Below are 16,393 nucleotides of genomic sequence, written 5' to 3'. Positions count from 1 at the left end.
CTAATTTGGAGTCAATCTTACAGCTCTGGGAGTTCACTGATAGAATTCTATAATATATTTCAGCTAAAAGCATTAATACAGTCATTTTGTTCAAAGCTTTTTCATTATACAAAACTAATTCAACTTAAAATACTCACTTTACTCATTAAAAATATAATTTAAAAGTATTCAGATAATTCAGAGAAGCCTAGTTTGTTTAAAACAAAACCACTCTGATTGAAAACAGAGTTAGATTCTTAGGATGTAGAGATATGTATAGTAATGCTTTTAAAACAAGAAATATCCTTAAGACCCTTTTTCTGCTAGTAATTCCCAAGGACTTGAACACAACAACCTTTTCTATTTTTTTCCTAAGAAAAAGTAACTTTGTTAGAACTCCTTAGAGACAAGGATTTGAAGACTTTATTTAGTAGCACATTCTTCTTTATTAGCTTTACAGCTCAAAACCACTTACAGTCTTTAGTTTTTAAATACAAGAAAACAGTTATGGGCAGTGTACTAAGTGAACCTTCTCAAAGAAGTTGGCCACACTGATGTTCAAAAAAAAGAGTCAGTACCTCAGCATTATTTTCAATTAGCATCTGGTTATATTATTTTAAAATAATAAAACAATTCATATTGTAATGTGGGAAACAAAGGTTAAGCCTGATTCCAAACCTTTGCCAAAGCCAAGACTCATCTGCAGTGTGTACCCACCACAGAAAATTTAGGTGATGTTTCAAGTCACTCCCTAAATGGAGAGGTTGGGCCCTCGCAAACAGGCCTCAGCAGGAGTCCAACAGGTCCTTTATGCAGTCCAGACATACTGACCACAAGCATGGTGCTGCCTAGTCCATCAGGCAATACACTTTCCATAAATACAGAATGGACCTGAATAGCCAACAGTGTGGATGTGAGCACCACATGTCAGAGAGCTCAGTGTCCAAATTGCTCTTACAGCCTAAACTCCTGACACTAGCATTAGAAAAATGGAAAAGGCCAAACTTCAAGATCCCTAACTTCAACAAATGCTTCAGGGGGCCAAACTCCGCCCTGAATTAAAACCTACTCAGCATCACTGGCTTCAGAGAACATTGCTCACGCAAGAACCTGAGAACTGGAGTGACCCCAGAAATGTTCCTCTGACTGGGTTAAGAGGAAGGAACTTTGCCTCAGAGGTTATGAGGAAGAACATCTGATCAGTATATTATTCTTCTCCCAGTCCTACAGAAACCACAGATATGAAGTAGGCAATACAAAGAAGGAATAGGAAGACAGAGGAACAATTATTTTGAACAGATTCCCTTATCATAAGAAACATAAGGAAGCCTACATAAATTGCCCATGGTTGTACCACAGTTTACACTTACTTCCCCTGAAGGATGTTTCAAAGCAGTGTTGGCAATAACCTCGCTAAGTAGGGACGGCACAGAAAGGGAAGGAGAGCTAACATCTACACAGTGAAGCATCCTGAAGCAGCTAAATTTCTCCAGATCTACACAAGTCAGTGAGTTTATTGAAAACGCTTTGCATTGCCAGTGAGTGGACAAAAACAAACCAGAAGACACTGTACCCTCTGCAGAAGTAAATTTGCATTTATTTCTGTATTTGCTATATCTGTTCAGAAACAAAATTGGCTCAGATAGAAACGTTTACCAAAAAAAATCAAGGGTTGGATGTGACTTTATAGGTCAGACTTAAGAACGCACTAATGTTCTCTTCAATACTAGTAAGTCTGAATGCAGTCTTCAGCCCTAGTGTCATCACTTTCTGGTGTACTACAGAATTTTCCAGACCACATTTGTAAAGAAATACTGCTTTTTTTCACAAGGTACTCATGCTTTTTTAAGCGGATCACATGGTATTTCTGAGACCGAGTGTCACTGCCCCTGGAGGTTGCCCCTCTTCTCATTGCCTTACTCTATTAACACAAAAGACCTTAACATGTCAAAATTCTTCTACCCCAAGGTCACCTGCCCAGAGCTGTCGTCCCCAACCGGAGTCCTCCAAATTATGTACAATGCACATTCAGTTGCTCTCTCCCTAGCTTCCTCAATCACATTCATTCATTTTCTCACTCATTTTCCTGTAGCAGCTTCAGAAGGAGTAAGGGGAAATAAACATAAAAAGAAAGGCAAGACCAGTGTCAAAAAGGAACAGGAGAAATCATTAGAAGATAGATGTTGGCATAATAATTCTTAAGTACACCTACTGGGAACATTCATGTGCACCCATCACACAACATACTACTTGGCTATATTTTGACATCAGCTGTCAAACTGACCATGCTATTTAACAACTACCAATCTTATAGACGCGCAAAGACAGCAAATGACATGTGGAGTGAGCTGAGATACATAGCCCTGAAATGACAGATTGTGCACAAGTGAAAACTAGGCTTAGATATTGAGAGGGAGAAAATAAGGGGGTACACAACAACCCACCCCATTCAATCTGTTTCCAGGTTTCTCCTAGATCAAGTCACTTGATTATTATCCAGCCCATTTTTCCAGGTCTGCATCACAAGCATTCCAATTCTTGTGCAATCATAAATTAGTACCCCAAAAGAAGATTAAGCAGCAGATTATTCATACGGAAGAATTTAAGGACTAAGCTATTTGCATTAAAGGAATTAATTCCTCAGTCATCCCAAGATTGTTGCACGAATAGCTGTTTAGAACCTCAACTCACTGCATCCTCTCTGAGGTGTACTGGATGGAAAAGAATGCCAACTACTCCACTGCAGACTTGCTTCCTCAGACTGAATGCTTCGGCTCTATTGATGGCACTTCTTCCTGCCATGCTTCTGTCTCTCTCCATCCCTTAACATGTTTCTTGTGTGTCAGCTCATCACCAGACACACCATTTATCCAACTACATACTGCTTTATTAATTACTAATTTAGATACGAATAAATAACTCAAAGCTTGATGGCACAGAAACAAATAGGTCATCATTAAAAGGTATAAGCAATAGTAAGGTAGAGGTCACGACACTTGAAAAGTAGGGCAGTCAAACACAGTGGCATGAAAGGAGACAAGGGCTTTAACTTGGAATATAAATGCAACATACCACATGAAAATTTCAGTTCAATATTCATATCAACTGCCAAATTTTGAATAGTTGCCACCAATACTTTAATGACCCACCAGTAAAAATTTCTTAAACATTACAAATTTCAGCTTGATACTAGGCCTTACTTGCACAAAACAGTACTTACAAAACCAGGGTCATAATTGCATGATGTAACTTATAAAGCTGTATGACTCCAGTATCAATCATCATACCAAACACAGGACTATCTAACCAGACCGTATCTTGAGGGGTGATTAGTTAGGACGTAGGTAGTAAGAGGAGGTAACGAAGAATGAACCTCAGAACAAGAGGTTTATGCCAATGCCAGAAGACAAGACAGGTTTCTATGACTGGAGATTGTGTGAAGGCCAACAGGGCTGTTCTGTGATGAATCCAAAGAACAGATTTTGGAGAACTGTTCTTCTCTGAGATGTGGATCTGACATACGGAAGGCAAATAAAACCAGAGAAAATGTGCTGACTGGACCTACCATTGAAACAAATGACAATGCAAAATTATTACTGGAACAGATCAAGAATAACTGTATCATGCTCTAGGTTACTTAGATAGTCTCACATTCTTCAGCTCAGGGTACCTTAAAAAGAGAAATTAAGTTTGAAAGATTAATAGTTCTCGCTTCCAATTTAGAGTAACCTTAAGATACTCTGCCACTGAAATGAACTGGAAAAAAACACCTACGGAGTCAGAGCTTTATTACAGTATCTGGAGAAATAATCTTCAACAACTAACACCACCAAAATTTACAGAAGAAATTTAAGCTAAACATGATGTCAGAAACTGGGAGAAACTTCTATAATATTCATAGTTAATTTGGTTAGCATAGATGAATGGGAAAAAAAGAAAAACAGGTAAGTAAAGATACAGAAATACCTAAGAGCATGTTAATGAGTAGATAGATGCAAGGTTTAAAAAAAAGTAGCAGTACTTCAAGACAGCAGCCAATGAAGCTAACAAAGGGACTATTCCTAATACAACTGAGGTGTTGTGCATGATTAAAAAAATTATATAATCATTAAATATTAATAGAAGGAACATAAGCAAAAAATGGAAGCCTGAAGCATGAAACAATGCACTATAGGGATAACAGAAACAGAGTGGAATAGTAAGTTATACCAAAAGCATTCATGTTCAGGAAAGAAACACAAACATGCTAAGCTATACTTCCATAAGGACGAGACAAAATGGAGGAACAGAAATGACATTATGAATAAAGCACCATCTAAGTCACAACCTTTGAGAAAGAAGGGCTTTACCTGGGTATTTCTGGGACCCTACTAGAGACCAACTGGGTAAGATCTGGATACAAATAAAGATTGCTGTAAGATAAGTCTTAATATTATCACCAGAAAGTGCATCAATATGAATGGAATTATTCTCTCAGATTTAGACTGAAGAACAAATGCTAATAGGAAAAGGCAGTCCTCTTTCAAAATAACTGACAGATTTTTTCATAAGATGAATAAAAGGCAAAAAGAATATAAGTGTAATTTTGTTAACTAATGAATATACTACAGGAGAGCTAACAGAAAAATAAGTAAACTTGGATACAATGGCTTCAAGTTAATTTTATTTAAATTATTCAGAAAAATAAATGGAACGTGTTTGCAATTAAGATTCACAATTACAAAATGGAAAACTTTGATATACTATGGAACCTAGGTGGTCCATTGAATTAGCTAGTCCGATATTTTCTGAAATGCCTCAAAATTAAAACCAAATAATAATAATGTAAAAAAGAAAAAAAAAAAAAAAGCATCAGACGTCTAAAGTAAAGCACTGGAGAAAAAATCTCTGACAAACTCCAGAATTAATAATGACCTCAAAGGGAGAGTTCATAAGACAGCATCTGTAGCTTACATACTTGGTCTTTGGAATTTAACTAATGTCAATTAGCAAGTTAGGATTCTAAATACCAGTTAGTAGCTAGGCCTGGACCAAACCTAAGTGCTCTTCTGCTCTTGAGCTTTTGTGTTTAGCATATTTGGGCCTTGCTTTGTTAGACTTGAAATGCCTCTTGTCATCAAATGTTACGCTTTGAAGTCTGTCCCTGGTTTTGGAGGATAACTCTTTTTCATAAAAATGAATTTGTTTCTCCACCTTTGGCACTGGGAATACCAGGTTCTCAGAAGGGACCAGTTCAGACTCGTTTCAAAACAAGTGCACCTTGACTGGTCAGAATATAATTAGTATCTTAAGCATTCCCAAGGATTACATTTCAAAGCTTTTGCATTACTCACAGCAATTAATATGCACCAAGTAAGTTTTATAGTTTTAGCTCTAACTCTCTAATTAGCAATTTAAAACCACACATATTTTACATTGTCTTGCCTTTCCATATGGCCAAATATATAAAGCACAACATTTCAGTGCAAGCAAAAGCTTTTTAAAAAACAATCAGCATGCCACATGTACTGTTAAAGGAATTTATTTTTTTCCAAGAGAACACTGAGATACAGCGACTTGACAGTCACTTTTACTGAAACCCTATTCCACTGTGAAAACTGCACAGTCTACAGTATCTTAAATGAATCATAATATAGCTTACATTTTTAATGCCTGGATCACAGTGCCAGAGGAGTTCAAAAACCCTTTACTAAAACCAGCATTAGAATACCATCGTTGCACAAGCCACTGAAGTACCTACTTTGTAGCCAGAAGTAATTACGTGCATCTGCTAATCTCTTCTGGAGAAACTCACTCTAACAGGCAGAGATCACATCTATCAGATAAGAGCTCCATGCCAGAAACAGGGGCTGCTGCTTTTCCTGAAAACACAGCTAAAAGACAAAATAGCATCTTTTTGTGTTTGTGACACTGCAACGTGCATGCATTACACCCTCTGGAATAAAAAATGTCAGTGTTGGCAGTACATTCCGATGACAAGGACTAACTGTATTTACTTCCTTCCTTTGCTTGAAAGTGTGCAAATCTACATCTCAAGATCATGCCACAACTATGAGGTTCTTGACTTTCAAAAGCTCAGGAACCTCAGGTTTAAGAATCCATTACTAGGAGCCCGGACACCCAGTTGCCTCTGTGGATCTTGGTTTTACTCCCCACTCTTCTTAAAATAATGATGGAATGAAAAAAGATCTTGAACCTCCACCTGAACTATGCAACGCATCTTACTTCAGAAGGCTGAGTTAATAGTATTGAGCTAGTTGAAATCAGTACAAAATATTTCAGGTAGATAGCGTTCAAGAGCAATAACCATGGGATACAGATTTAAACCTGTAAGCATGCGTAATGGAGCTTATATTTTGGAGTTTCACAGAGCTAGATCCAAGAAAGGAAGTGCAACCTGCAACTTCATGTAAAACAAATGACACTACACAGTCCAAGCAACAGCAAAAGGTCTTACTGAAATGACTGCGATCTACTTTCGAACCAGAGAGGAACTAAAGCACATTCCCTCCCCGCCCCCCCCCCCCCCCCCCCCCCCCCCGAAAGTAGGAAAAAATTATAACACAGACGTAACTATGTAGCTTACTTTCATCTGATATCCTCAGATAGCTAAACTGCTTGTTGCAGTTTACCAAAGTGAGTCCAAGCCTGAGCTAGAAGGCTTACATTTTATGCAGGTGGTTACTGTTTGGGAAATTGTAAATCCCCTGTTATCTATGGCTTATAATGGAGCACACTATGCAGCTGTAAAACATAAAAGTTCCTGCCAGTAAAGTCAGGAAGAAAATTGTCAGTCTTTGTATTACCACAAAAATATATATATACACCAATATCAATTATACCAAAACCTCAAATTGTAAGTGTGGAAAGTAATTTTGGAACATCAAGCTGAGATAGTCGGAAGAATTTTACTGTTCCCTTTTTAATTTTTCATTATGGTCATACTCTTTACCTTCTTGTATCTGGGGTTATTTTCCTTCTAACCCAAAAAACATTTGTGCACATTAGCAAGGTGAAAAGGCTCTAGTCTCTCCCAGAAGCTCCTGTTCAGAAGTGTATTTGGTCCTCATTAATTTAAACCTCTAATCACCTCTAGAGAAAACAATTTAGAACACCTAGCTTTCTCAGTGCCCAAATGTAATAAACAGTAAGCATTATACTGCAGCATAAAATACTTGGCATTTATTTTGAGCTGTGTACACTAGCGCTTTCTTGCGATCTTTTCATATATAAAGTCGTTTTACCCACTGCAGTTCATCTACCAGGTCACATCTGTGTAACAATACCAAAGCCACACTCCAGTAACATCTGTGCATACTGAAAAACAGCAAAAGCCTTTTTCTGTCAATATTCTCATGTATGGGATAAGCTCTTAGATCACTGTGACCATCTGTATTACCTACACTGGTGAGAGCATAAGGCAAAAAAGCCTTCTATGTAAAATGAAACTTACACATCTTTCTTACAGAACAAGATAGAAATAAGGATTTAAATTTATTTTTTTTTACAGTGAATTAATTACACCATATTCCTGCCTAGTGTAACATTACTACAACTACTGCATGAGTCGATTTGACTATTTATTAGCAAAAATGGCTAAAATTTACTAAATGCATCATTTGAGCACATTGGTAGGGAAAAAAAAAGTAAGGCTATTTCAAGATACCCTTCCTTTTTCATGATTGAGCATTCTCCCTTTCTACAAACCAAGATATTTTAATTTGTAAGACTCAGTACCTCGTTTTTCAGAAACAACATTCTGGACACATTAACATTTCAGTGTTGCGACAGTTAAGAGCTGTAATACATCAACCATGATGTTACCCATTCTGCTGCCCCCCATCCAACCTGCTCCAAAGTACTACAGTTATACAGCAATCCCTTGAAATCCTCTGATTTTATATTCTAACAATGTTAAGGAAAGAATATTCTCAATTTTAATGCAAGTTTTTTATGCATTATAAAGATTAAAGGCATTTCACTGCCTTTTGACTGCCATCCTAACTGGGCTGACATTGTTCCATGTAAGGTTCTGGTACTCCCTACCCTCTAATGATGTTCTATCATGTCTGACATAGAAAATAGAAACCATCATGTCTGACATAGAAAATAGAAACCATATTTCTCAGGAAACAGAAAACAACAGCTACTTTAAAACGCTAACCTTCAGTAGCATAACAATCTGTACTTCCAAATAGGAACATTATACAAAAAAACCTCATGCTATCACCAAAGAGAGGACATTAAATTTGGAGTATCTACTTCGGGTTTACCACCTTTTTGTTCCAATGGATAGCTTTAGGTCCTGTGTTAATTTATTACAGGTAACTTTGACATGCCAAGGGAAAGGAGATGGTATTTGTAGAACCAGACAGGAGCTACATTTATTTTCATACGTTTTTAAGAGAGCACTTTGTGTTAACTGTCTTTGCAAAATTAACATTCCATGAAATTGAAGAGCAGGTGTCAAAAGAACGGGTAAGAATGATGGTCACTCATCTACTGTGTAGCCCAGTGTACTTCATTCCTGGTTCCTGCTGCAAATTTACTTAAAACGCATCTTCTCCTAGCTGTAAAACTTGGCTTCCTTGCCATGTTTGCAAATAGGCCTCTGTGGATTTCTCATACAGACCTCCCGCTGGGGCACCCCAATCCGCAGAGGCACGGCCCTGCTCCCGTGTTTTCCCTCAAGAACCGAACTCTCTTCTGAAGCAAAACACTCAAGAAACCAAGCGAGCAGCGGGGTCCACTTGGCAGCACCTTTGCAGTTACCTGCAAGCATTAACAGCCTTTTCCACCACCACTTGGCCGCCGAAAAGGAAACGGCGGGGAAGGCTCAGGAAAACGCTGCGCTTCCACAGCCTCCCGCAGACACCCGGGCCTTGCCAGGCGGCCCGTGGGATCCGCCCACCCTCAGGCACCACGCTCGCCCGTGGGGTGGCCTGGCGTCCACCAGAAACACGCGGCCAGCGCAGCCCGACTCTTTTTATTTTTAACGGCAGGCGGAGAAGCCGCCGCCGCCCGCAGCGGGCAGCGACGCTGAGGCGGCTCCTGCCCTCCGCCGCCCCCCCCGCCGCGCCCGGGCCCCGCCACCGAGCCGCCCTCCCCCGTAGCGAGGAGCCAGACGCCCCCAGCCCCAGGCAGGGCCGCGGGGGTGCACCAGCCCCAGCGGGGCCCCCCGCCGCCGCCCTTCCCGCCGCCGGCGCGGCCTGGGAGGGGGGAGGGGAAGGAAAAGGGTGGGAAGAAGCGGGCACTTACGCGCGCGCGCGCAAGGGGGAAGGTGGAGGGGGGTGGGGGGTGGGGGCGGGTGAGTTATTTATAGCCCGGCTGCTAATTTAGGAAGCGGGATAACGCGCCCCACGGAGCGCAGCACCTGCCGCCAGGACTCACCCCATCCCGCAGAGAGGCGCCGGCCCCTTTAAAACCACAGGAGACCCCTCCCTCCGGCCCTCCTCCCCCCACCCTCCGAGAGACACCACCCCACCCCCCCCCCGCCCCAGCCCGCCAATCGGCGGCGGCGACGCAGCTGGGGCTGCCGGCAACCAATCGGCGGGCCGCTTAGTGACCGGAGAGGAGGCGAAGAGGCAAGATGGAGGCGGCGGGCGATGAGGCGGCGGCGCCCGGCGGGGAGCTGCGGCAGCCACCCGAGATGGCCGCCGCGGTGCTGCCGGAACGGCTGCAGCGACGGGAAGCGGAGCGGCAGCAGGGCGTGGAGCGGCAGCGGCAGAAGAAGGAGGCGCAGGTGGTGAAGGAGGAGCAGAGCGAGTTCTTCGTCGCCGCCTTCGCCCGGGAGCGGGAGGCGGTGGAGGCGCTGCTGGCGGCGGGGCCGGTGGAGGCGGCGGCCGCCCGTCTGCAGGGGCTGCGGAAGCTGCTGACCGAGAGCGTGCGGTTCCTGGCGCCCTACGAGGTGCGGCAGGGGCAGGAGGCCGTGGCGAGGCTCCAGGCGGAGCTGGCGGCCCGGCGCCAGCAGCTGCAGCCCAAGAAGAAGTTCGCCTTCCGGGCCCTCAAGAAGGCGGCGGCTCCGGGCAGCGAACCGCGCCCCGCGGAGCCCGCCGCGCCTGCCGCCCCCGCCGCCGCGCCGGCCGCCGGCCTCGCCGAGGGGGAGCCGGCCGGGCCGCCGCTCTGCGGGTTCAGCGGCGCCGAGGACGAGGCGTTGGAGCTCGGCCCCGGCGAGCTGCGGCAGCGCGACGTGGTGCTGGCCGGGCTGCGCGGCTGCCGGGTGCGGCTCCGCGGCAACGCCAACACGCTGCGGGTGCGGGACTGCCGCGGCTGCACCGTGCTCTGCGGGCCCGTCTCCACCTCCGTGCTGGTGGACGGCTGCAGCGATTGCCTCCTGGCGCTGGCCTGCCAGCAGCTCCGCACCCACCGCACCCGCCGCAGCTGCTTCTACGTGCAGGTGACCAGCCGAGCCGTGATCGAGGACTGCACCGAGGTCTCCTTCGCCCCCTACACCTGGAGCTACCCCGGCATCGAGGAGGATTTCGAGTCTTCTGGGCTGGACAGGAACAGAAACAACTGGAACTTGGTGGATGACTTTGACTGGCTGGCGACCGACGAGCCTTCGCCCAACTGGAGCCTCATCCCTGAGCAGGAAAGAGTCAGTTGCTGGGACTGACTGCAGAGGCGGCTCTGTGCTGAGCCAGAAAGCCTGGTGTCAACACCTTCTTGAGTAATAAACTCGGGGACTTCATCCCCCATATGCCATTATATGATTCCATTCGGTATTTAAATTGTGAATTACAATGTATGACTGCACTTTTTTTAGTTGAAGAATACCAGTCAGATCCAGTTTACTGTGCTTACACAAGTTGCTGCTATAACCCTTGTGTATCACTGTGGAAGTTGCCAACTACTGCAGCATCTCATTGCTGAGTTTTTCTAATTAAGGTGGGGCGGGGGGCACCGATACACAAACAACACTGAGCCTCTGTTAGAGCCGTTGTGCTGCTTTCACTTACCCACGCAGAGTCAGAATTACCTGCAAGTAGTACAAGCTGTACTGGAATGGAAAGATCAGATACCAAATTTTTCATATTTTTGGGGTTCTCACATTGCAGACATAGGGGAGAGGACTTTTGTGAGGTAATGGAGACAAAAGGTTAAAGTAATTTGTAACTGAACAGTGTAGCAGACTGAGATGAATCGTAGGCTGTGATGCAATTACGAGCCAGGTTCTGTTGATGTGAGTGAAATCTGTAAGTTGTCTTTAAGCTTTTATTTCAATTGAGAAGTCTAAAAGAAAATCTAATGAATATTTAATGCTTTCCTAACATATTAATGATTGTTTGAAAATTAACAAACCTGTACAGCCTCTATAAATACTACATCTTGACAATCTGAAAATATGTGAAAGGATGCTTCTTCTGTAAACAGTTTTAACCCGAGATGATTAAAATGAGTGCTTTGAGTGTGCTTTCAGGGGCATAGAGTAAGTGCTGATTAACATTACAGAAGCTAGGTAAACTGTTCTACTGCAGTCTGAAGTTTCAGGTGAGAAGTGTTCAGGTATGTCCTAGTTGTTTCATACCTTGACCAGACAGTAGGCTTTGTGGTGCTGTGATCTGAATTTGCAGCACCATGCTACTGCTTAAGTACAGTGTTACAGAGTGGGTCAGGAAAAGGGGAAGATGAGGTGCTATATTCCAGTTCCGGAACGGCATGTTATCTTTCATAAAGTACACTCCTTAACTTGTGATATTTTGCAAGAAATCACTGTTTATCTTGCCTAAGAACTGGCTTAGAATTGTATTTTAAAACTGCAAAATAGTTATGCTGCCCTATCATCACATAGGTGCCTCTAACAGAAAGTGAATACTAGCTGAACCATTAAAAACAGCATCATTGCTATGAGAAGTACTTGAAGCTTCACTTGAGTACTTGACTGGTTTTGGGGAGAGAAACTTTAAGTTGTTTTCAGCATATCTAATGTAAAAGGGGTGGAAAAAAGGGAATTTTTACATATTCTTTAGAACTTTCAGTTTTGTTTACTTCTGTTAATGTATACTTTTTGACCAAATCAAATATTGTGTTTCAAATATATTTGTTTTGAATTGTTTCAGTTGTTCCTTTACTAATGATTCTTCTTTTCATTAACAACATCATGAAATGATTTAAACAAAACACCCTTAGCCTTGCTTTAATGTACATAATTTTTAATACCTGTTGTTAAAGGGATGTGGTCAGATGAGACTCACAGGTATCTTAACACAGCCATCTTGGTACAGAATATGATTTTGTAGTTAATCTTTCTTCCCCACGTATCCTGGTAGTGACAGATCCCCTTAGCGTCCTCTCGTGGGACTGCAGATTTTTCAGCTTGTAAGAACTACAGAAATGTCTTCCTTCAGCTAGCCAAAAGCTATAAACATTTTATATATTTACTTACTATGTTGATGGACACTGGCAAATCTAGAAATGGAGAGACTACCACTAGGCTGTAGCAGGGGTGGGAGATGGACCCTTCTCAATACACTTCAAACTGGCAGGTGGGTGCGTTCCTGTATGAGCTGTCAGTCCATAGCATGCAGTATTGCCTGAATAAACAGAGCATGAGTCAAAACAAGGAAATTTAGACTTCGATTTCAGTCTGAAAATGCTTCCTTGGTGACATTTTTTCAGAGGTCAGTTATTGACATACCAGTTCCTAATGTTTTCTTTCCTCCAACTACTTTTGTCAAAGTTATTGGGTGGTAATCTTCAGGAACATGACTTCAGTAAAGGCTGCTAAAGACGTTCCAGACAATTACTTTGCCTTAGAGATTTATCATTACCTTTGTAATACGAAACAGGCAACTGAATCTTGGTCTCAAGCATGACATGGAACAAGAAAATTCAGTTTGAGAACAGCAAGTCTGAAAAAGTTTGGTCAGGCAAATACTTACATGTGATTTATAGTTCTAAGTGTGTACCTTCAAATACATGTATACACACACATATATACATGTTTCCCTGCACCTTTTTTAAATGTTAATTTCCTAATGTAGAATCATACTAGGAGAAGTTCAAACCTATTTTGAAACAAGTATGTTATGTAGTATGTGAACACAAATTACATACTAGAACAGGTTTGCTAGCATAGTCGTAGGCTCTTACCAGTATAGAAACTGCAACTTTTTCGGGTCTGGAAGAAAGAGAGACACCTAAGCGTTTCTTTCTAGTTAGTTATTTTAACAACACTGTAATAGGTTTTTATTAGAAATACATATGGTAAAGGAAGTCACAGTAAGTATGAGCACTAGCAGGCTGTCATGTGTGTCCCAGAACACTTCCTCCTGATGGCACCGGTGCAGAGAGCTCGTGTGTTGCTCGCCTGTGCTATGACCCCAACATTCTGCAAGCCCTTGTAGGTAGGAAAAAAACCTAAAATGCCATGTGAGTGAGAGAATATTAGCTGATATCCCAAAAGTACAGTTACTCACTTGAGAATCCATTTTCCAGTCAAATCTAGTGGAAAGTGCTAGCTCGGCTATATTGCGACTTATATACTCATTAGATTTTTACAAAAGTATTTAAAGCGTGGTAAGAGTAAGTATATGTATATATCCATATCTAAATGCTTTACAGGGTAGTTAGATGTATATAATCGGTATTTAAAATTTCTCAGCTATTTCTTAAACTAATTTCTTAGCATCTATTTTCTTAGATGGAAAATTATGTTGACACTAATATTTTGGAAATAACTTGTTGGGGATACTTTGTCAGGTCTAGACTAAAGAGTTGTCTAGAGTATTTCATTGGAACTACTTTGTAAGTGCTAAACATGAGAAGACTAAAAATCTAGTCCGCAGTATTTGTAGCTTCATCATATTTCTTTACCTTTTGCCTCAACTGACCAGGCATCAGAAAAATTGCTTCCTGTCTGCAGGTGAGCCTTAAGCTGTTTGTTCAAGAGGTCAGAAGCATATCTTAAGTATGAAAGCGATTAAATAGTTTTACTGAGAGTGTCTTGTTTCAACGAGCGAGGAATTTTGTTCTCTCTCGTCTCTAGATGACTTGATGATGGAGCACCTCATACATCACACTGAAGCAAACCTTCAAAGGGAGTCAGGAGCGTGTCACGGCATGCCATGAGCTGCCAGCGCCGAGGGGCTGGGCTCCTGAATTCCCCTGCTGAAGCTTGCCACTAAGAAATATTTAGAGGGAAGGTTGAGCAGAGTTGGTGCAGAGGCTGGTTTGAGGGGATACGCCGGGCTGTCTCCGTTCTCCTGGGTCAAGGAGACTTTGCGATGCCAGCCTGGTCAGAGCTGCTTTGCCTCTTCGCTAATCGCGGCTTGGAGAAAGGAGCACAGCGCACGCTCGGCTTCTTCCCTTGGATCCATGAGCAATGCTGACATAAAGAAAATGCCTCTCCTAGGCCAGGAGCCGGGATTGCCTTGTGTCTAACCTGCGAAGGAGAGCTTGCAAAAATCCCCTTCCCCGGACACCCGCAAGGGAAGAGGTGCTTTGTCCAGGCCTGTGTGCTGAGCAGGTTTCGTGGCTGAGGGGGTAGCAGGTAACACCAGGCTCACAGTCGTGCTACAGGGAGGGCAGAAGCAGTCAGAGCTGATGTGAAAGCAAGCTGTTTTCAAGCTACCTTGCCTAGTAGCAAGATGGAGAACTAAAAACACGATGCAAGGGAGAAGACTATTGAAAGGATCCCGCTGAATGAACATGTTCAGGGACGGTAACACCCCTTTGCATCCATCTGCAGCAGTTTGTCTGTGTGACCCGTGTGGGATATGTGTAACCTGCATAACGCAAGACTGAAACAAACAAAGCCTCCTCAAGAACTCCAGCTCTGGTTTGCATCTCATTACGACCAGAATAACCAAGGAGCTTCTTTAAAAAAAAAAAACACATACCCTAAAGAAATTAATTATGCTAGGCATCAGAAGGGGCTGAAAAACAAATGCCTGTCAGGGTCAGGGTTTTGAAGACATTACGAGGATAACAGAAATATCAGCACCATAAACTAGGTGCAAATTGGCCATGAGTAGAGGACTAACTGGCAGAAGGTTTTTAAAAACAGTGCCGGGCATTGAGGTGCAGAGCCATTTTCCACAGGCAGTCAGGAGAACAAACTCCTGGCTTAAATGTTTTTGAAAGACAGCCTGGCTGGACAGCCTTCCTCCAGCTGACAGCTTTACCGAAATCTTTAGAGCCAGTGAAACATCCTTAATTCACCACAGCACTGTTACTCAACTTTTTAAAGCTCACATGTGTCTGTTAAATAAATAAAATAGTTCTGTGCAAAAACACACAATGAACCTATAGAATAAAATCAAGAGCATGCTTCAGCACCACACAGAGCTTGGAGTGTTAGCATTTGCTGAGGCCATGAGAGGTAGCATGGACTGCAGCTTGCCTCTGGAGAAGCGTTGGAGAGCTTTGCTTGCTGCTCCCAGTGAGGCCACCATCTCACCTGGAGGCCCGTCCCGAGAGTTGGCCAACCCACTCAGTTCCCACTGGAGTCCAGGCATTTCCCTCCATCTGCACGTGTTTCTCTGAATACCATCAACAAAATGGAGCTACTTGCATTCTCTCTTTATCCAGTGCTCTTTCATTTAAATAGATTCTGGTGTGGACTCTAGCAAAATTGTTGTGTGAAAAACAGGTGACAAATACGTCCATAAGACAATTTCTTACACACTCCTGTGCATTTGAAGGATTGGATTTCTTTTTATTCTTTTTTTTTTTTTTTTTTTTTCATGCTTCCTCCTATTTAAACAATTGCTATATGCAGACAAAAATCAATTCTTAGTGGCTCTACTTGGAGTTGCTTCAGGTGTTACAAAATACTTAGAAATTCTTTAGAGGACAGAGTTTCTGTGAATACATACAATCCTTCCCCCCAACCCAGCCTTCATATACATCCTACTTCTTTCCAAATGGATTTCTCCCAGCATATGAGTGGCATCCGAGGGCAGACTTCTTGTGTTTGAGAACTGTATGCAGACAAGTACATTTCTTTACCTGCTTTTGCTTCCTTTCATCCTTTTGCTACTCAGCCCTGCCCCCCCTCACTTTCCATCAGGCTCTCCCCACCTCCTGTGACTGCAGCCCTTTTTCTACACAGCTTTCATGTTACGGCCATTAGATCTGTGGAAGAGAGCTCATAGCCTGTACTGTACTAAAAAGCCAATTTCATCACATACACGGAAAGATATGAATAGCAAGGGAAAAAAAAATAAATCTGTGCAACTCATGGAATTTCAGCATTTCCATTAACATTGTGATCTGATTTATCTGATTTACTTGAGTATCCATCTGTTGTGCTGAGATGTTTTCCAGCAGTAATGACTATTATGAGCCTTTTGCAAGATTCTTTCAATTCCCAACATATTTCTTTCCTGTTTCTGGAAGTACAAACATTGATTTATAACTCTTATTCTTTCAGCAGTGAACACAACACCCTAGGCATCACAGTAACACAAAT

The 16,393-nt window shown here is 42.7% G+C and overlaps 1 protein-coding gene across 1 annotated transcript; it reads left to right on the top strand.

Moving 5' to 3' along the window:
* The first annotated feature begins 9,476 nt into the window (after window positions 1-9,476).
* Window positions 9,477-12,034, top strand: TBCC (tubulin folding cofactor C). The gene has a single exon (XM_032989182.2). It carries the CDS (start codon window positions 9,569-9,571, stop codon window positions 10,592-10,594), a length of 1,026 nt encoding a protein of 341 aa, XP_032845073.2. The 5' UTR covers window positions 9,477-9,568; the 3' UTR covers window positions 10,595-12,034.
* The last annotated feature ends 4,359 nt before the right edge of the window (window positions 12,035-16,393 follow it).

This window comes from Tyto alba, unplaced genomic scaffold (assembly GCF_018691265.1).
Source record: "Tyto alba isolate M040663 unplaced genomic scaffold, T.alba_DEE_v4.0 Super-Scaffold_16, whole genome shotgun sequence".
In the NCBI taxonomy this organism is placed as follows: Eukaryota; Metazoa; Chordata; class Aves; order Strigiformes; family Tytonidae; genus Tyto; species Tyto alba.
The sequence above is the reverse complement of the archived record's forward strand: the minus strand, read 5'-3'. Positions and strand labels throughout refer to the sequence as shown.